General features: G+C 53.9%; 1 protein-coding gene across 2 annotated transcripts in view; it reads left to right on the plus strand.

Annotated features, from left to right (window-relative positions):
• Positions 1–18,723, plus strand: part of LRRC8A (leucine rich repeat containing 8 VRAC subunit A) — a 38,828-nt gene extending 20,105 nt beyond the window's left edge. For both annotated transcript variants that reach the window (XM_002806531.6, XM_035259728.3), the window contains 2 exons: positions 6,667–8,831; positions 16,785–18,723. In XM_002806531.6, coding sequence (XP_002806577.1) covers positions 6,675–8,831; positions 16,785–17,060 — 2,433 coding nt within the window. In that variant the 5' untranslated portion in view covers positions 6,667–6,674 and the 3' untranslated portion in view covers positions 17,061–18,723. The remainder of the gene's footprint in view (positions 1–6,666; positions 8,832–16,784) is intronic.
• The last annotated feature ends 629 nt before the right edge of the window (positions 18,724–19,352 follow it).

Here is a 19,352-nt window from a genome sequence, read left to right on the forward strand (position 1 = left end):
GTTGCAGTGAGCCAAGATCACGCCATTGCACTCCAGCCTGGGTAACAGAGTAAGACTCTGTTTTTAAAAAAAAAAAAAAAAAAAAATTTGGGGAATGGGTGCAGTGGCTCACACTTGTAATCCCAGGACTTTGGGAGGCCAAGGCGGGCAGATAGCTTGAGGTCAGGAGTTCGAGACCAGCCTGACCAACATAATGTAACCCTGTCTCTACTAAAATACAAAAATTAGCAGGGTGTGGTGGTGGGCATCTGTAATCCTAACTACTTGGGAGACTGGGGGAGGAGAATCGCTTGAACCCAGGAGGTGGAGGTTGCAGAGAGCCAAGATCGTGCTGCTGCACTCCAGCCTGGGTGACAGAGTGAGACTCCATCTCAAAATAAAAATAAAAGCATTTGGTTCCCTAAACTTGGCAGGTACAGTGGCTCATGCCCATAGTCCTAGCTACTTAGGAATCTGACATGGAAGAATCACTCAAGTCCAGGGGTTCAAGGCCAGATAGGCAACATGGCAAGACCCCATCTCTAAAAAAATTGTTTTAATTAGCCTAGTGTGAGGCCTGGCACAGTGGCTCATGCCTGTAATCTCAGTACTTTGGGAAGCTGAGGTGGGTGGATCACGAGGTCAGGAGTTTGAGACCAGCTTGACCAACATGTTAAAATCCCGTCTCTACTAAAAACACAAAAATTAGCCAGGCATGGTGGTTCATGCCTGTAATCCCAGCTACTCAGGAAACTGAGACAAGAGAATCGCTGAACCTGGGAGGCAAAGTTTGCAGTAAGCTGAGATCATGCCACTGCACTCTAGCCTGGGCAACAGAGCGAGACTCTGTCTCAAAAAAAAAAAAAAAAAATTAGTCCAGTGTGGTAGTGCACACCTATAGTCCCGCTATGCTGGAAGCTGAGGCAGGAGGATTGCTTGAGGCCAGGAGTTTGAGATCAGCTTGGGCAACATAGCAAGACCCCGTCCCATTTAATTAAAATAATTCTGTGGCCTTCTCCCAGCAGCCCTGTGTGGTATTGTGCCCTTCATGTATGTGAAGAAACAGGCTGCAAGCGGCGAGGAGCTTGTCCAAGGTCCCACAGCGAGGCCGCCAAAGTCCAGGCCCACAGCTTGGTCCTGGCTTCACCGCTTCATCCTCGGGAAGAGCTGCATGAGAGGGAGCCCACCGTGCAGGGGACAGGCAGGGCCTCTGACCGCCAGGCTGGCTCCTGGTGGAGTGGGGCTCCTCTTCCCCATAGCTTTGGGAACTGAACCCTGGATTTGGTGCCTGTACCCTGTTTCCTGATCTCCCCCAAAACCTCATCAGAGAGGGGCAGTGACTTGTCCAGAATCACACAGCAGAGGATGAGGAATTGGCACAGCTGGGGGTGACCCCTCTGGACAGGTCACCCTCACAGGGGTAGGCCCAGTGTCAGCCGAGCCAGGCCCAAGAGAGACTCCAGTCGAGGCTCTTCTCAGCTCTGCAGTAGGCCTCTCAGAATCCCAGAGCCCTCCCCCCACCACACTCACACAGTGGAGAGAGGAACCGAAGCCGAAGTCCCACCTTGGTCACTTTGTTTTGCCCCCACTGGACCTAGCCAAGGGCTGAACAATGTCCAGATGCGCCCAGGCCAAGGGCAGAGTGGGGCGGGTGGTCAGAGTCACTCCTGAACAGGATGGGGTTTCCTGCCTTGGGCCGGTGGGGTCGTTTGACCTCTGTGACACCTGTGACTGAGCTGGGAACACTTCCTGCCTCAGAAGCAGAAGCAGGAGTCTGGATGGTGCAGACAAGCCCCGGGGCGATGGGGCTAGGGCGGCTCCTCACAGAGGAAGCTGGTGTTTCTGTGAGCAAATACTCCCCACTCCCCAAACAACGAGGCAGTATCACTGCCACCACATCCTGCTCGTTCAAGCAGCCACGCCCACCCTGGCAGTCTCATTCCAGACTCCGGGGCAGGCAGGCTGCAGCAGGCACCGGCCCCTCTCCTCTCAGCCTCTCCCCCTGCTTCCGTTCCCAAGTCGTTAGGCCCTGGCCCTGGATGGGGACTCCAGGTGTCTGCGTGTCACAGTGGAGGCAGCTGTGTGATTCAGCAGGCCCTCCCAATGCCGCTTTCTTTCCCAGCAGTGTGGGTGGTGTGTGGACCCAGCTGGTCATTAGAGGGCCCGGGCCTTCCTGTGGGGTGGTGCTTGCCTGGGCTTGCCCTGGCCCGTGAGTCCTGGCATCGCTAGGAGGGCTGTCTTCTGGGCTGGAGCTGCCCATCCAGGGCGGGCAGTGGTGTCTGCTGGCCCCTTGGTGACCGGAGTGCTGTGAACGCTGAGGGTGGGGAAGCTGCACTCCTGGGCCCATTTCTCTTAGCACTGCCTGGCTGGGACCTTGGGCAGGTGGAGGGCAAGCCCCACATTGTGGCAAGGACCTGAGCCCGGCGGTGGGGGGACAGAGTTTGTTGAAATCTGGGTTTGTTATTTTTGTTTTGTTTTGAGATCGAGTCTCACTCTGTCACCCAGGCTGGAGTACAGTGGCGCAATGTTGTCTCAGTGCAACCTCTGCCTCCTGGGTTCAAGCAATTCTCCTGCCTCAAGCCTCCTGAATAGCTGGGACTACAGGCACATGCCACCATACCCGGCTAATTATTTAAGTAGAAATAGGGTTTTGCCCTGTTAGCCAGGGCTGGGTTTGTTCTTACTCTACTCTGCCACTCAATAGCAGGGTGACATTGACAGGTAATGTCACCTCCCTGAGCCTTCGCACCCCCATCTGTGGAATGGGGCTAAAGACTCCTGGTCTCTTGGGCATCAAAGGGACCCTGGGAGGGCCTGCAGGGGAGGCCTGCCTGGTGCCTGGCACACTTCCAGCCCCTCAGCACCAGCTGTGGCCATTGTTACCCTGCTGAGTGTCCCATTCTACCTGCTTCACATAGAGTCTTGCTCTGCCTTCCTCCTGCCCTCCCCATCCCAGAAAAGCCTAGAAATATCAGGGATGGGGAATGTTTGGCATTTGCAGAGAGGTGCTGTTCTTGAAGAGTTCCTTACTAGGCTGGGCACAGTTGCTCAACCCTGTAATCCCAGCACTTTGAGAGGCGAAGGCAGGTGGATTGGTTGAGGCCAGGAGTTCAAGACCAGCCTGGCCAACATGGTGAAACCCCGTCTCAACTAAAAATACAAAAACTAGCTGAATGTGGTGGAGGGTGCCTGTAGTCCCAGCCGCTTGGGAGATGGAGACATGAGAATGGCTTGAACCCAGGAGACAGAGGTTGCAGTGAGCCAAGATCATGCCACTGCACTTCAGCCTGGGTGACAGAGTGAGATTGTCTCAAAAAGGAAAAAAATAATTTGTTACTCTTCTGATTATTAATATGATCAGTAATCAAAGGAAGGTGGCCCATTATCTGGGCACCGCTATTTCTCTTAGGAGAGAAACATTTGACATAGGCATTTAAAATTTGGTTTAGAAATCTCGGTACTAGGTTACGGTGTAAAGTAAAAATAGACTATAAAGTAAAAGCACAATTTTGCCAAGTGAGGTGACTCATGCCTGTAATCTCAGGACTTTGGGAGGCTGAGGCGGGTGGATCGCCTGAGGTCAAGAGTTCAAGATCAGCCTGGCCAATGTGGTGAAATTCTGTTAAAACTAAAAATACAAAAATTAGCTGGGTGTGGTAGTGTGTGCCTGTAATCCCAGATATTTGGGAGGCTGAGGCAGGAGAACCCAGGAGGTGGAGGCCGCAGTAAGCCAAGATTGCACCACTGCATTCCAGCCTGAGGGACAGTGAGACTCTGTCTATAAATAAATAAATAAAAGCACAATTTATTTTAATAAATATATAGAAACAGCAGGGCGTAGTGACTCACTCCTGTAATCCCAACGAGAGGCCAAGGTGAGGGGATTGCTTGAGGCCAGGAGTTCAAGACCAACTTGGTCAACATCGCGAGTTCCTGTCTCTACAAAAAATTTTAAAAATTAGCCAGGCATGGTGGTACACACCTGTAGTCCAGCTGGTGGCATACTCCCCCAGCTACCTGGGGGAGGCTGAGGTAGGAGGATTGCTTGACCAGGAGGTCGAGGCTGCAGTGAGCCATGATCATGCCACTGTACTCTAGTTTGGGCAACAGAGTAAGATCCGGTCTCTTAAAATAAAAATTTTAAAATTCTAAAAGAATACACAGAAAGGACTGGAAGGTTGTTATTCAGTGAAAAGCTAACAGTCATTAGCTTTAGTCATTCAGTGAAAAGCTCATCATTCCTGGCGGTGATTGTACATGGGATTCTTTTTTTTTTTTTTGCCATTATGCTTTTCTACAATTTTCTGTACATTCTCCAGGGAACATCTAGTACCTTTTTTCTCCTTGATGGCCTTACAGAACATTGTAAGGAGAACCTGCCTTGGCCACATGATCATGAATGGCCACAGAGAGGTGTTCTCACGGAGATCTTGTTGTGTGGCACAGGCTGGGTTTCCTAATGTGGCTTCTGAGCCACTGTTTCCTAAGCTTGGCCATCATTAGTGTCACCAAAGTTTGTGTTAAAAATCAGGTTCTGGCCAGGCGCGGTGGCTCACGCCTATAATCCCAGCACTTTGGGAGGCCGAGGCGGGTAGATCACGAGGTCAAGAGATAGAGACCGTCCTGGTCAACAAGGTGAAACCCCGTCTCTACTAAAAATACAAAAATTAGCTGGGCATGGTGGTGGGAGCCTGTAGTCCCAGCTACTCGGGGGGCTGAGGCAGGAGAATTGCTTGAACCCAGAAGGTGGAGGTTGCGGTGAGCCGAGATCGTGCCATTGCACTCCAGTTTGGGTAACAACAACGAAACTCCGTCTCAAAAAAAAAGATCAGGTTCCTGGCTGGGCACAGTGGCTCATGCCTGTAATCTCAGCACTTTCAGAGGCTGAAGCGGGCGGGTCATGAGGTTGAAAGATCAAGACCATCCTGGCCAATATGGTGAAACCCCATCTGTACTAAAAAATACAAAAATTAGCTGGGCGTGGTGGCGTGCGCATGTAGTCCCAGCTACTCAGGTGACTGAGGCAAGAGAATCACTTGAACCCAAGAAGCAGAGGTTGCAATGAGCCTAGATCGCAGCACTGCACTCCAGAGTGGCAACAGAGTGAGACTCCGTCTCAGAAAAAAAGAAAAATCAGGTTCCCAGCATCTCTCCATAGTAGTCAAACTGTACTCTTTCGGGGAGAGCCTGCTGTTGCTGCTGTTTTTCATTCCTTTATACACATGTAACCAGAGATGATTTTACATTAAGACCTCTCTCTGATCACCCAGTTCATGGGGGAGGAAAGTCTTATTCTTAATCCCCTCTTTTGAGGCCACTCCCCCAGGAGCCTGTCATTAAGACCCGTTGTGTGACCTTTGATCTTCTGCGTGTTCCCGGAATCCTGTACGTGCATAACTATACACACATGGTGGAATGTTTCTGTTGTTGTTGAGGCAAGGTCTCTGTCACCTAGGCTGGAGTACAGTGACGGGATCATAGCTCACTGCAGCTTCGACCTCCTGGACTCAAGCGATCCTCCCACCTCATCTTCCCAAAGTGCTGGGATTACAGGCGTGAGCCACTGTTCCAGCCCCCATGTGGACTTTTTAAATCTTGCTATTTGGTTTATGGATTCACCTTGCACCCCCTCTGCAGGTTACTCTTTCCTCGTACTTTGCGGGAATCCCTCCAACTCATGGTTGCAGCTTCACAGCAGCTGGTTCCCAGTGAACCGGGAGGTTTTTTGTTTTTTTGTTTTTTTTTCAGACAGAGTTTCACTGTTGTTACCCAGACTAGGGTGCAATGGCACGATCTTGGCTCACCGCAACCTCTGCCTCCTGGGTTCAAGCAATTCTCCTGCCTCAGCCTCCTGAGTAGCTGGGACTACAGACGTGTGCCACCATGCCCAGCTAATTTTTGTATTTTTAGTAGAGATGGGGATTCACCTTGTTGACCAGGATGGTCTCGGACTCTTGACCTCATGATTCACCCGCCTCGGCCTCCCTGTTTTGTTTTTCTTGAGATGGAGTTTCGCCCTTTTTGGCCAGGTTGGAGTATAATGGCATGATCTCAGCTCACCGCAATTTCTGCCTCCTGGGTTCAAGTGATTCTCCTGTGTCAGCCTCCTGAGTAGCTGGGATTACAGGCATGCACCCCCATGCCCAGCTAATTTTGTAATTTTAGTAGAAATGGGGTTTCTCCATGTTGGTCAGGCTGGTTTCAAACTCCCGACCTCAGATGATCCACCCTCCTTGGCCTCCCAAAGTGCTAGAATTACATGTGTGAGCCACCACGCCGTGCCTAACTGGGAGTTTTAAATGTGTCCTTCTGGTCAATCTGATCGTTAAATGGGTGGACTCTAGAGAGGAGTTCCCGAATGCTCTTACTGGAATGCAAGGGGGTGGGGCAGAGAACCCTGAGGCTCCACTAGGGATCTGTCTCATCTCACTGTGTTCAGTCTTCCTGTGTGTTAAATGAGGAGCCTGCCTGCCTCCCCCAGGGTGGTTTCCCAGCCAAGTGGCCACATGATTTCTGCAGAAGGGCTAAGTGGGCTGCCCCATGGAGTGGGCAGGCTTTGGCTCCAAGCTAGATTTGAGATGGAATTTTGGACAGTGGTAGAATTTTCTTTGTCCTCTTCCCCTGACCCCTGCGTCCTAGGAAAGCCAGGCCACCCTGCGCTAACCCCCTCCTGTGGGTCCCTTTTAGGTTAAACCATGATTCCGGTGACAGAGCTCCGCTACTTTGCGGACACGCAGCCAGCATACCGGATCCTGAAGCCGTGGTGGGATGTGTTCACAGACTACATCTCTATCGTCATGCTGATGATCGCCGTCTTCGGGGGAACGCTGCAGGTCACCCAAGATAAGATGATCTGCCTGCCTTGTAAGTGGGTCACCAAGGACTCCTGCAATGACTCGTTCCGGGGCTGGGCAGCCCCAGGCCTAGAGCCCACCTACCCAAACTCCACCATTCTACCGACCCCTGACACGGGCCCCACAGGCATCAAGTATGACCTGGACCGGCACCAGTACAACTATGTGGACGCCGTGTGCTACGAGAACCGGCTGCACTGGTTCGCCAAGTACTTCCCCTACCTGGTGCTCCTGCACACGCTCATCTTCCTGGCCTGCAGCAACTTCTGGTTCAAATTCCCACGCACCAGCTCGAAGCTGGAGCACTTTGTGTCTATCCTGCTGAAGTGCTTTGACTCACCCTGGACCACGAGGGCCCTGTCTGAGACAGTGGTGGAGGAGAGCGACCCCAAGCCGGCCTTCAGCAAGATGAATGGATCCATGGACAAGAAGTCCTCGACTGTAAGTGAGGATGTGGAGGCCACTGTGCCCATGCTGCAGCGGACCAAGTCACGGATCGAGCAGGGCATCGTGGACCGCTCGGAGACAGGTGTGCTGGACAAGAAGGAGGGGGAGCAGGCCAAGGCGCTGTTTGAGAAGGTGAAGAAGTTCCGGACCCACGTGGAGGAGGGGGACATTGTGTACCGCCTCTACATGCGGCAGACCATCATCAAGGTGATCAAATTCATCCTCATCATCTGCTACACTGTCTACTACGTGCACAACATCAAGTTCGACGTGGACTGCACCGTGGACATTGAGAGCCTGACAGGCTACCGCACCTACCGCTGTGCCCACCCCCTGGCCACGCTCTTCAAGATCCTGGCATCCTTCTACATCAGTCTGGTCATCTTCTATGGCCTCATCTGCATGTACACGCTGTGGTGGATGCTGCGGCGCTCCCTTAAGAAGTACTCGTTTGAGTCGATCCGTGAGGAGAGCAGCTACAGCGACATCCCCGACGTAAAGAACGACTTCGCCTTCATGCTGCACCTCATCGACCAGTATGACCCGCTCTACTCCAAGCGCTTCGCCGTCTTCCTGTCGGAGGTGAGTGAGAACAAGCTGCGGCAGCTGAACCTCAACAACGAGTGGACACTGGACAAGCTCCGGCAGCGGCTCACCAAGAACGCGCAGGACAAGCTGGAGCTGCACCTGTTCATGCTCAGTGGCATCCCTGACACCGTGTTTGACCTGGTGGAGCTGGAGGTCCTGAAGCTTGAGCTGATCCCTGACGTGACCATCCCACCCAGCATTGCCCAGCTCACAGGCCTCAAGGAGCTGTGGCTCTATCACACAGCGGCCAAGATTGAGGCACCTGCACTAGCCTTCCTGCGCGAGAACCTGCGGGCGCTGCACATCAAGTTCACTGACATCAAGGAGATCCCACTGTGGATTTACAGCCTGAAGACACTGGAGGAGCTTCACCTGACAGGCAACCTGAGTGCAGAGAACAACCGCTACATCGTCATCGACGGGCTGCGGGAGCTCAAACGCCTCAAGGTCCTGCGGCTCAAGAGCAACCTGAGCAAGCTGCCACAGGTGGTCACAGATGTGGGCGTGCACCTGCAGAAGCTGTCCATCAACAATGAGGGCACCAAGCTCATCGTCCTCAACAGCCTCAAGAAGATGGCGAACCTGACTGAGCTGGAGCTGATCCGCTGCGACCTGGAGCGCATACCGCACTCCATCTTCAGCCTCCACAACCTGCAGGAGATCGACCTCAAGGACAACAACCTCAAGACCATCGAGGAGATCATCAGCTTCCAGCACCTGCACCGCCTCACCTGCCTTAAGCTGTGGTATAACCACATTGCCTACATCCCCATCCAGATCGGCAACCTCACCAACCTGGAGCGCCTCTACCTGAACCGCAACAAGATCGAGAAGATCCCCACCCAGCTTTTCTACTGCCGCAAGCTGCGCTACCTGGACCTCAGCCACAACAACCTGACCTTCCTCCCCGCCGACATCGGCCTCCTGCAGAACCTCCAGAACCTGGCCATCACGGCCAACCGGGTGAGTGGCCTGGCCACGGCTCGGCATGTGGGCCGGCAGGCGGCCTGGCCGGGGCCTGTGGTGGGACGCTCTGCAGGCCCAGTGTCCTGGGACCAATGCCCCTGAGTGTGGAGTCCTCACTGGGGTTTACAGAACTACCCAGGAGGGAAGCTTTGTTCAAGAGACAGACTCCTGGGACCCCATGCCCAGCCTGCCGAATTCCAGTCTCTGGGCCCAGGGGCCTGTCTTTGCTCCAGAATGCTGCAGTTCTCCTATCTGGAGAGACTGTATGGCCAGGCAGGCCTGTCCTTGAGCCCAGTTCCTCTTTAGCAGGGATGTGCATGGGCAGGAGGTCTGAGGCCAGGGGTTCTCTCGCAAAGCCAGGTGATAGGAGTCAAGACTTGTCCTGGAGTGTCTTCCTCAGCTTGTTCTCAGTCAGATTTGGAGGCAAGGGGCCAGTCCGGGTCTACCTGGGACAGAAACTGTGTGTGGCCAGTGCTGGCTGAGGGGAAACCGGATGGTCTCTGTGGCTCCCAGCATCTCTCACACATCTTTCTCCACTGTATTTGGTGGTGTCAAAGGCAGAGTTGGGCTTAGTTGGGGCTAGCTTGTCACTGCCTACCTTTCTGGAAAGGAAATTGTGCAAATCATTGTAACCGGGAGTTTGGGAGGCCATATCCTTGACATACTTTCAAGACTGTTGGTGGCCTGTGGGTGCCAGTCCCTTCCTGGCTGGGGAAGCTCCCATCCAAGGGCCCCTTGGTGGAGGCAGTGTGGATGGAGGGCTGGGTACTCCTGTGGCTCTGTGGTCTGGCCGCCAAAGTGGAAACAGAGCTGCTGCCATTGCGGGGACCCTCCCTCGTCCACCTCTCCTGGGGACCTGCCGGTCCTCCTGGGCCTCACATTCAAGAGGTTCCTGCAGTGAGGCAGATGGTAGAGGAAGCCTGAGGACAGGGCCTGGGAGACAAAAGCCAAAACAGCCACCGCTTCCGCCCTGACACAGCAGCAGCTGTCGTGCTGGGCCCCTAACAACTTCACTAGGGATGACACCAGTTTCAAGAGGCTAAAGAAGAGACCTGGAGTTAACCAGGCACAGTGAGTCACACCTGTAATCTGAGCACTTAGGGAAGCTAAGGTGCGACGATGACTTGAGCTCAGGAGTTTGAGACCAGCCAGGGCAGCATAGGGAAACCTCATCTCTATCAAAAATACAGAAATTATCCAGGCATGGTGGCAAGTGCCTGTAGTCCCAGCTACTTGGGAGGCTGAGGCAGGATGGCTTCGGCCTAGGAGTTCGAGACTGCAGTGAGCTATGATTTTACCACTGTACTCCAGCCTGGGCAATAGAGTGAGACCCAGTCTCTTTTTTTTTTTTTTTTTTTCTTTGAGACAGAGTCTCCCACTACTGCCTGGGCTAGAGTGCAATGGCACGATCTCAGCTCACTGCAACCTCTGCCTCCCAGGTTCAAGCGATTCTCCTGCCTCAGCCTCCCAAGTAACTAGGATTACAGGCACCCACCATCATGCCCGGCGAATTTTTTGCATTTTCGGTAGAGACAGGGTTTCACACCATGTTGGCCAGGCTAGTCTTGAACTCCTGGCCTCATGATCCACCTACCTCAGCCTCCCATAGTGCTGGGATTACAGGCATAAGCCGTTCCCGGCTGAGACCCAGTCTCAAAAAAAAGAAAAGAGCCCTGGAGCCAGCAAATGAAACATGAGGTGTATTTGGGGAACTTACCAGTTAGCACAATGCATAGAAGCTCTGCTGGAGCACCAGGTTCTTGGGAACACAGAGGAACAGGCCCCTGAAGGACATGGAGGAGGAAGCCAGGTGGAGGGGAAAGGGAGAGTCCAGGAGGTTCTGGTAGGCCAGCAGCAGTGAGCCAAATAGGAAAACCGCTCCTGCTCATATAAAGCATGCAGTTTCTAGAGCATTTTCACTTAGCACCCTCCCCTCCGCAGCCTCCATGTGGCAATTCACATTTCTTAGTAGGCTTGTTGCTGTTGGGTGCATCTGCCATTCAGCACAAGGTGAAGTCCCTGTTGGTTTAGTGAGCACCTGCTCTGTGTTCACCCTGTGCCGGCATGACCTGCCTGTCCTCTTTCCACCAACCCACTGAGTCCTCCCAACAGAATCTGTCTCTACATCCCCGGGCACAGAGGGAGGTGGCTCCTGGAATGCCCAGTCTGTCCTCCCCAGCCCCAGGATAGGACACACCTTCTCCAGCATCACTCAGACCGGAGGCTTCAGGCCCTCCAGATGCCTGCTGGCCTGGCAGCCTCCCTCCCCTCCTCCCCAGGGCTCTCTTATTACAGATCGGCCTGCAACTCACATGTATCAGGGATGTTGTCAGGTCTCTCCGGCTACCCCATATGATGACTTGAGCACAGCGGGAGAGTGTACCAGGGCAGGGTTTTCTCTTGCAATTCTGGGGCAGGCCCACTGAATAGGAAAATTGGAGTCCCCTGGGGAGAAGTCACATGTGGAAAGCACAGAACAAATCCAACCCTTCTTTATAGAGTGGGATCCTGTGGCTTCCCCATGGCCCTTGATGAGCTCGGGTTTTCCCCACAGCTCCTGTTGTGCCTGTTCTGTCCCGGGTGCTGTGTGCTAGGGCTGTCCTGGCTCAGGGAGGGTTTGAGCCTCCAGCCTGGCTCCCCATCCTGTCCCTCATCCCCTGCTCCTCCCACCAGCCTTGCCTGTTAGTGTCATGCCTGTTGGCTGAGGTCACCCCTCAGGAAAGGAGCTGGCGGCAGGCATGCTGTCCCAGAGGAAGGAGACCCTCTGGACACCCTGTTTAGCACACAGCTTAATCACATCCTGTCCCCGCCCCCTGGAACTCCAGAGCCTTAAAAGGGAAAACAGTTTCCTTGGGCCAGTCCCAGGCAGGCCCCTCATTTTAAGTGGGAGGCCTGAGCCCCTCTTTCTCCTCACTCGGGCTCCACAGCTCCTCAGCTGACTTGGCCGGTGGTGACCAGGAGGGGTGGGCGTGGCCTGAATAGGCCCTTGGGTGCTGTTTCTCCAGATTTAAATTCTTGCTAATGAAAGCCTTGACAAAACAGGTATTCATTCACTCAGTTGTTCACTGATTTGTGCAAATTGGGTGCCTTTTTTTTTTTAAGAGACCAGGTCTCACTTTGTTTTCTAGGCTGGTCTTAAACTCCTGGCCTCAAAGCCTTCCACCTTGGCCTCCCAAAGTGCTGGTATTACAGGCATGAGCCACTGCACCTGGCCTTTGTGCAAATGTTTTTTGAGCCCTCCTAGAATCCAGCTATGGAGTGAGGCACTGGGGACACAGGGATGAAGGCCAAGTCACCAGGCAGTTAGCACAGTGCATAGGAGCTCTGCTGGAACACCAGGTCCCTGGAAACACAGAGGAACAGGCCCCTGAAGGACAAGGAGGAGGAAGCCAGGTGGAGGGGAAAGGGAGAGTCCAGGAGGTTCTGATGGGGAGGAGCCATGAGATGGGCTGCCCAGGAATGTGGGCATCCTGGAGAGCAGAGGCCGGGCTGTGGTAGGGGTGTTGGCCGGCAGGAGGGTCCGTCCTCCACCTCAGTTTCAGTTGTCTCTTCATTTGTTTAATAGCCAGTCCCTTAGGCAGGGCACAATGGCTCACCCTATAATCTCAGCACTTTGGGAGGCCAAGGTGGGCAGATCATGAGGTCAGGAGTTTGAGACCAGCCTGACCAATATGGTGAAACCCCATCTCTACTAAAAATACAAAAATTAGCCCAGGCATGGTAGCAGGCACCTGTAATCCCAGCTATTCAGGAGGCTGAGGCAGGAGAATCGCTTGAACCCGGGAGACGGAGGTTACAGTGAGCCGAGATTGCACCACTGCACTATGGCCTGGGTGACAGAACAAGACTCCGCCTTGGGGAAAAAAAAAAGAAAGAAAAACAGCTGGTCCCTTGCCAGCCCATGGGCTTTGATGACTAAGACCTAGCTCTTTTGTTCAAAGTCGGTCGAACAGCAAATGTTTACCAAATTCCTAGTGATTGAGTGGGTGAAGGAATGAGCTGGCTTACAACGTGAGCTTCCTCTTGCTGTAGTGTGTGGGGTGGGTAAGAGGTAGGAGAGTGGAAGAGAGCTGTTAGGAGGCTGTGATTAACCATCAGGTGAGGCCATGAGGCCTGGCGTGGCCACGGCCGCTAGGTATGGAGAGGCATGGACGGATCTGGAAGATGCTGGCAGAGGGGGCATCCAAAGGGACGGGGTTGATGGTGGAGGTGGTCTGAGTGACTGAGGTTTTTTGCGTGGATTGTTAAGACTGGAGCAGGCAGGTTTTCAGAGGCCAAGGTGTGTCTCATGTCAGGTGTCTGGGGCCCAGGATGTCCAGGGGACCACACTGAATCCACCTGAAGCTCAAAGAGTTACCCTTTCCAGGCTCATGGGTCCTTGACACGGTGACACCCAAGAGGGGTCCTTGACACGGTGACTGTGGAGAGCAGAGAGGGAGGAGGACAGGAGTCTGCGGAAGAAGAGGACATGGCCAGAGCTGGGTTAGGAACTGGTGATTTTGGCAAGAGTTAAGGGTGAAAGAGGACAGAAGCCGGGTGATGGAGGTGGAGTGAGGAGATAGACAGCGGCTTTCCGGTGGTTGGTTGGGAAGGTCAGAGAGCCAAGGACAGTGGAGGGGCCCTGGAAGCCTCCTGGGAAAGTTGTCTTTTTCAAAGATCAGGTAGAGTTGAGGCCTTTCAGTGCTGATGGGGACCCGTTGAAGTCCCTGGGGAGGTCAGAGCAGGTGCAATTGAGGGATTGGGGACCAACTTCAAGCCTCCAGGGCCCGGGCAGGCGACACTTCTAAGGGAGAGGATAGGTCCAGAGGATGGGTGTGGCTGTGGTGGGAGCCAAGCAACTGAAAGTACCTCCCCTTTCCTCTGTGGGGCCTGGAGAGGGCTCCCTGCCTCAGAGCAGGGCATGTTCGGGGAGGAAGCCTTTAAGGGAGGGTACTCTAGAGCCAGACTCCATGTGGACCTAAACTCTGCCACCTGCTGGCTGGAGCTTTCCTGCGGTCCCTGACCACTGAGTGTGTCAGGAGAGGAGGTCACAGGGTGGGAGTGGGGCCTTTCTGGGAAGGTTCTGGCCCCTGAGTCCCGCAGATCCCACTTCCCGTCTGCCCCCTGACCTTCAGCCCTGGTGACCTCAAAGCCAACCCCCAGACATATTCCCAATCCCGGGCCACAATGGTGGCAGTGTAGGATTCCCCAGGCCGGGAGCCTCCTTGAAAGCACTTGCTGCACCCAGGCCAGGCGTGGTGGCTCACACCTGTCATGCTAGCACTTTGGGTGGTCAAGGCAGGCGGATCACCTGAGGTCAGGAGTTCAAGACCAGCCTGGCCGACATGGTGATACCCTATCTCTATAAACAATACAAAAATTAGCCAGACATGGTGGCGTGTACCTGTAATCCTAGCTACTCAGGAAGCTGAGGCAGGAGAATTGCTTGAACCTGGGAGGCGGAGGTTACAGTAAGCCACGATTGTGCCACTGCACTCTCTGGGTGACAGAGTGAGACTCCGTTCCCGCCCCCACACACACACAAAGAAAAGAAAGCACTCTGCTGGGCCTTGGCCGTGCTTAGTTCCTGCTGGGAAAGCCAGGCTGCTACCCAGGGACTGAGGTCCTCCTCCAAAAATGGCCAGGGAGTGTGTCCGTGACGTTGAGATCAAGTCTACAAAAAGGTCCTGAGCCACTGAATGTCCAAGCTCAGAGCATTTCTAGTCCAAACTGTGCCTTTTACAGATGGGGAAACTGAGCCCCAGAGAGGGAGGGGACTTCCAGGGTTACCTGGTAACTGAGTACCCTATTTGGCAGAAGGAACAAATAGCATGGGCTGTTCGTGGGAGGAAGGAAGCAAGGCATGCATCCTGTCCTGGCCCTTTCGGAAAGGCCACAACCTCAGACGAGTGGCATGTCATCTCTCCCAGCCTCAGTCTCCTTGGCAGGAAAATGGGGGCGGCCATAGAGCAACCTCAGAAAGGCTACTGTGCAGTAGTCTCCCCATCCTCACTTGGGATTGGGGCCCAGGGCTCCTGACTCCTGCCCTCCTCCTCGCTCCCATCTGAAGGAGGCCGCTTTGGGACAGTCAGGCCCAGTAAGAACTCACGGCCCCAGCTGATTCATCGCAGCAGGGCAGGGAAGAAGCTGGCATACATGAGGCTCTTCCCGTGTGCCAGGAGACACGACATGAACCCACTGCGGCCCCAGTGTTTGCTCCTTGCTCCGCTAACAGTGTGAATGGCTCATCAGTGCATGGGCTGATGAACCAGGTTGAAATCCTGGCTCTACCACTGACCAGCTGAACCTCTGGACAAGTCGGTGTCTTTGGGGCCTGTTACCCCATCTGTAAAATGGGAAGAGTATGGACAGGGTATTTCTAGGTAGTTTGCTGGTTAAATAAGTTAATAGTATCAGCGCTCGGCATTAAGGTGCGTACAGGTGTCGTCTGTTAACAGCAGTTGCTCCATAGCTGCAGGGAATGTGGCCCACCGTGGATGCCTGACACTACAGTAGTGCAGAACCCTGTCTATTCCATTCGTTCCTATTCAATGTACCTGTGGTAAAGTTTAACTTACAACTTAAATACAGTACACTGAGGCTTTTAGGCCATTACTAAGTAAAGTAAGGGTTGCCTGCGCACAAGCCCTGTGAGACTGCGATGGTCCATCTGGTCACAGATGCGGCTACTGAGTGACCGACATGGATAGCAGATGCAGTGTGGGTGTGCTGGACTAAGGGACCACTTGCATCCTGGATGGGACAGATTTCATCACACTACTCAGAGTGACATGCAGTTTAAAACTTATGGAATATTGGCTGGGTGCAGTGGCTCATATCTGTAATCTCAGCACTCGGGGAGGTGGAGGTGCATGGATCACTTGAGGCCAGGAGTTCAAGACCAGCCTGGGCAACATGGTGAAACCCTGTCTCTACTAAAAATACAAAAATTAGCCAGGTGTGGTGGTGGGCACCTGTAGTCCCAGCTACTTGGAAGGCTGAGGCAGGAGAATTGCTTGAACCTGGCAGGCAGAGGTTGCAGTGAGTTGTGATTGTGCCACCACACTCCAGCCTGGGCAACAGAGTGAGACTCTTAGAGAATTTAGGCTGGATGTAGTATCTCACTCCTGTAATCCTAGCACTTTGGGAGGCTGAGGTGAGAGGATCACTTGAACCCAGGAGTTTGAGATCAGCCTGGGCAACAGAGTGAGACTTTGTCTTCCCCCGCTCCCAAAAAAAAGGATGGAATTTCCATTTAATATTTTTGAACTGCAGGTGATCGTGGGTAACTAGAACCACAGATAGCAAAACTGTAGCTAAGGGGGGACAACTGCATTCATGTTTGGCAAAATCGAAGGGCGGGGCTCCAGATGACCAGGACGAAGCTCCCTGTACTCATGCCACCCTGTGACTTAACAGATAAGGAAACTGGGGCCGGGGAAGGGGCAGTGATACAGCTGGGATCCTCGCCCCTATCGGTGAACTCTCCCAACTAACAGGGTGGGTTTTCTCAGCATGCTGTTTTGCTTTCACAAGTAGTTCTTATGCTGGGCAGAACCAACAGCCTGGCTCCTAGTGAACCCTGGGATGGAGGTGGGAGCAGCTGGCCAGTGCGATGTACTTCCAAGGGTGCCACGTGCTGGAAGATAGTGGGAATCGAGCCAGGCAGGTCTCATCCTTAGAGCCTGTGTCTAGGGGGTAACAGATGGAAGGATAAGCATTGCAAGTGGGGATGTGGTGGCCATGAGACCCAGGAGGTCAGGGAGGCTTCCTGGAGAAAGTGACTGCAGAGCTGAGACCTTGCGTACAGGCAGATGTTGGCCAGACTTTGGCCCAGATTATGCTGGTGCTGGGGTGGGGGCCTGGGGATCAGAAAAGATGCTGAGATCTGGTGGACAGAGGGAAGGGAAGCCCAGAGGCCCCATCCCAGCCACACCCACCTCACTCTTGCCCCTGCTTTCTGCCCTCCAGATCGAGACGCTCCCTCCGGAGCTCTTCCAGTGCCGGAAGCTGCGGGCCCTGCACCTGGGCAACAACGTGCTGCAGTCACTGCCCTCAAGGGTGGGCGAGCTGACCAATCTGACGCAGATCGAGCTGCGGGGCAACCGGCTAGAGTGCCTGCCCGTGGAGCTGGGCGAGTGCCCACTGCTCAAGCGCAGTGGCCTGGTGGTAGAGGAGGACCTGTTCAACACACTGCCGCCTGAGGTGAAAGAGCGGCTCTGGAGGGCTGACAAGGAGCAGGCCTGAGCTCGGCCAGCCCAGCACAGCCAGCAGCGGGACCGCCAGCCAGTCCTCACACCCAGAGGGCCAGGCCCAGCTTCTCCCAGAGCTCCCGGACAGCCAGGCCAGCCTTGCAGCCGGGCAGGAGCCTGGGGCCGGTTGTGAGTCGGGCTAGAGTGAGAGGACAGTATCTGCAGGGCTGGCCCTTTTCTCCCTCTGAGACTCATGCCCCCCCGGGGCAAGCGGCTGTGGAGGAGAGCAAGTCTCAGCGCAGTATTTGGATAATCAGGGTCTCCTCCCTGGAGGCCGTCTCTGCCCCAGGGGCTGAGCTGCCCAGAGGTCCTGGGACTCTCACTTTAGCTCTTGGTATTTATTTTTCTCTGCCTCCCGCCTCCTTCATCCAGATAACTTATACATTCCCGAGAAAGTTCAGCCCAGTTAGAAGGTGTCCAAGGAAGGGTGGGCTGCGTTTTCCCTTGTCCTTATTTAGCGATGCTACCAAGCATTTAGTGCCCACCCAAACTGAGCAGAGTGGTCCAGGGCAAACCAGCCGTGGGACGGTCACCCAGAGGTGCCGGGCTGGACTCTGGGAGTGCGGTCCATGGGAAAGCAGGCCTCCAGCTGGAAAGGCCAGGCCTGGGGCTTGCCTCTTCAGTTTTTGTGGCAATTTTAGTTTTTTGTTTTTTTTTTTTAAATCAAAAAACAATTTTTTTAAAAAAAGCTTTGAAAATGGATGGTTTGAGTATTAAAAAGAAAAAAACACTTAAAAAAAAAAAAAAAACACTAATGGCCAGTGAGTTGGAGTCTCAGGGTGGGGTGGCAGTTTTTCTTGAGCAAAGCAGCCAGACGTTGAATTGTGTTTCCTTTCCCTGGGGCGCAGGGTGCAGGATGTCTTCCGAATCTCATGTGACCTTGGTCCAGGAGTTCTGTTTGTTCCTGGGGCAGGGAGGATTTTTTTTGTTTGTTTTTTGGGGTTTTTTTTTAGTGTCTTGTTTTCTTTCTCCTCCATGAGTCTTGGCAGGCACTCATTTCTGTGGCTGTCGGCCAAAGGGAATGTTTTGGAGCTGCCAAGGAGGGAGGAGACTCGGGTTGGCTAATCCCTGGATGAACGGTGCTCCATTCCCACCTCCCCTCCTCGCGCCTGCCCTGCCTCTCCATGCACAGTATTAAGGAGCCACTTCACCCAGACTCTGTTTCCCCACCTCCTGTGGCATGGGTGTGCCCAGTGCCGCTGCTGGCCTCCGCTGCTTCCATCAGCCCTGTCGCCACCTGGTCCTTCATGAAGAGTAGACACTTAGAGGCTGGTCAGGCATGGGGAGGTCGCCCCTGGGAGCATAGGCTTCCTGACTTTGGTTCCAAGCCAGTTTTCATCCTGGGCGCCTGGAGTGCACACAGCCCAGTCCACACCTGGTGGCGGGAAGCCACCCTGCTTTAGATCAATCACTCGGGTCCCCACCTTAGAAGGGTCCCCGCCTTAGATCAATCACGTGGACACTAAGGCACATTTTAGCGTCTCTTGTCTTAATGATTATGTCCGTCCATCTGTCCGTTACGTTTTCTGCGTCATGTCATTGGGTATAATCCTCAGAAATAATGCACACTAGCCTCTGACAACCGTGAAGCAATCCGTTACACATGGGTCTGAACTTGTAGACTCAGTTTCCAGTATCAAATAAATCTATAACAGAAAGTGGCCTTTGGAGGTCTTCGTGTCCTGGGAGGACCCTTCCCTCACTTCTCTGAAGCCTGCTGGGCCATGTGGACCATTGCTTGGGCACCTGCAGGAGAGTTTACTCTGCTTATCTCTCTGCCCCATGAGACTGTGCCTTTGGAGGCACTTACTGGAGACTGTAAGCTGGACGGAGCACCTGCTAGGTAACAGGCTGAGACCCAGGCCAGGGATCCCAGAGCCAGCACATTCTGCCATCCTAGTCACCTGTGGTTGGGCCCTCATGAGGGTTTTTTGTTTTTTGACAGCGTCTCATTCTGTCACAGAGTGCACTGCTGGAATGTAGTGGCGCAATCACAGCTCACTGCAGCCTCGACCTCCCCAGGCTCAGGTGGTCTTCTCACCTCAGCCTCCCAAGAAGCTGGAACCACAGGGGCATGCTGGCTAATTTTTGTATTTTTTGTAGGAACGGGGTTTTGCCATGTTGCCCGGGTTGGTCTCGAACTCCTGAGCTCAGAAGATCTACCCACCTCAGCCTCCTAAAGTGCTGGGATTATAGGCATGAGCCACTTTGCCTGGCCCCTCATGAGTTCTGATGGGTGGGGATGGGAGAGGAGGTCACTGGAACGGAACTATTAGTTCTGGGCCTC

The sequence above is a fragment of the Callithrix jacchus genome, chromosome 1 (genome assembly GCF_049354715.1).
Source record: "Callithrix jacchus isolate 240 chromosome 1, calJac240_pri, whole genome shotgun sequence".
NCBI classification, from domain to species: domain Eukaryota; kingdom Metazoa; phylum Chordata; class Mammalia; order Primates; family Cebidae; genus Callithrix; species Callithrix jacchus.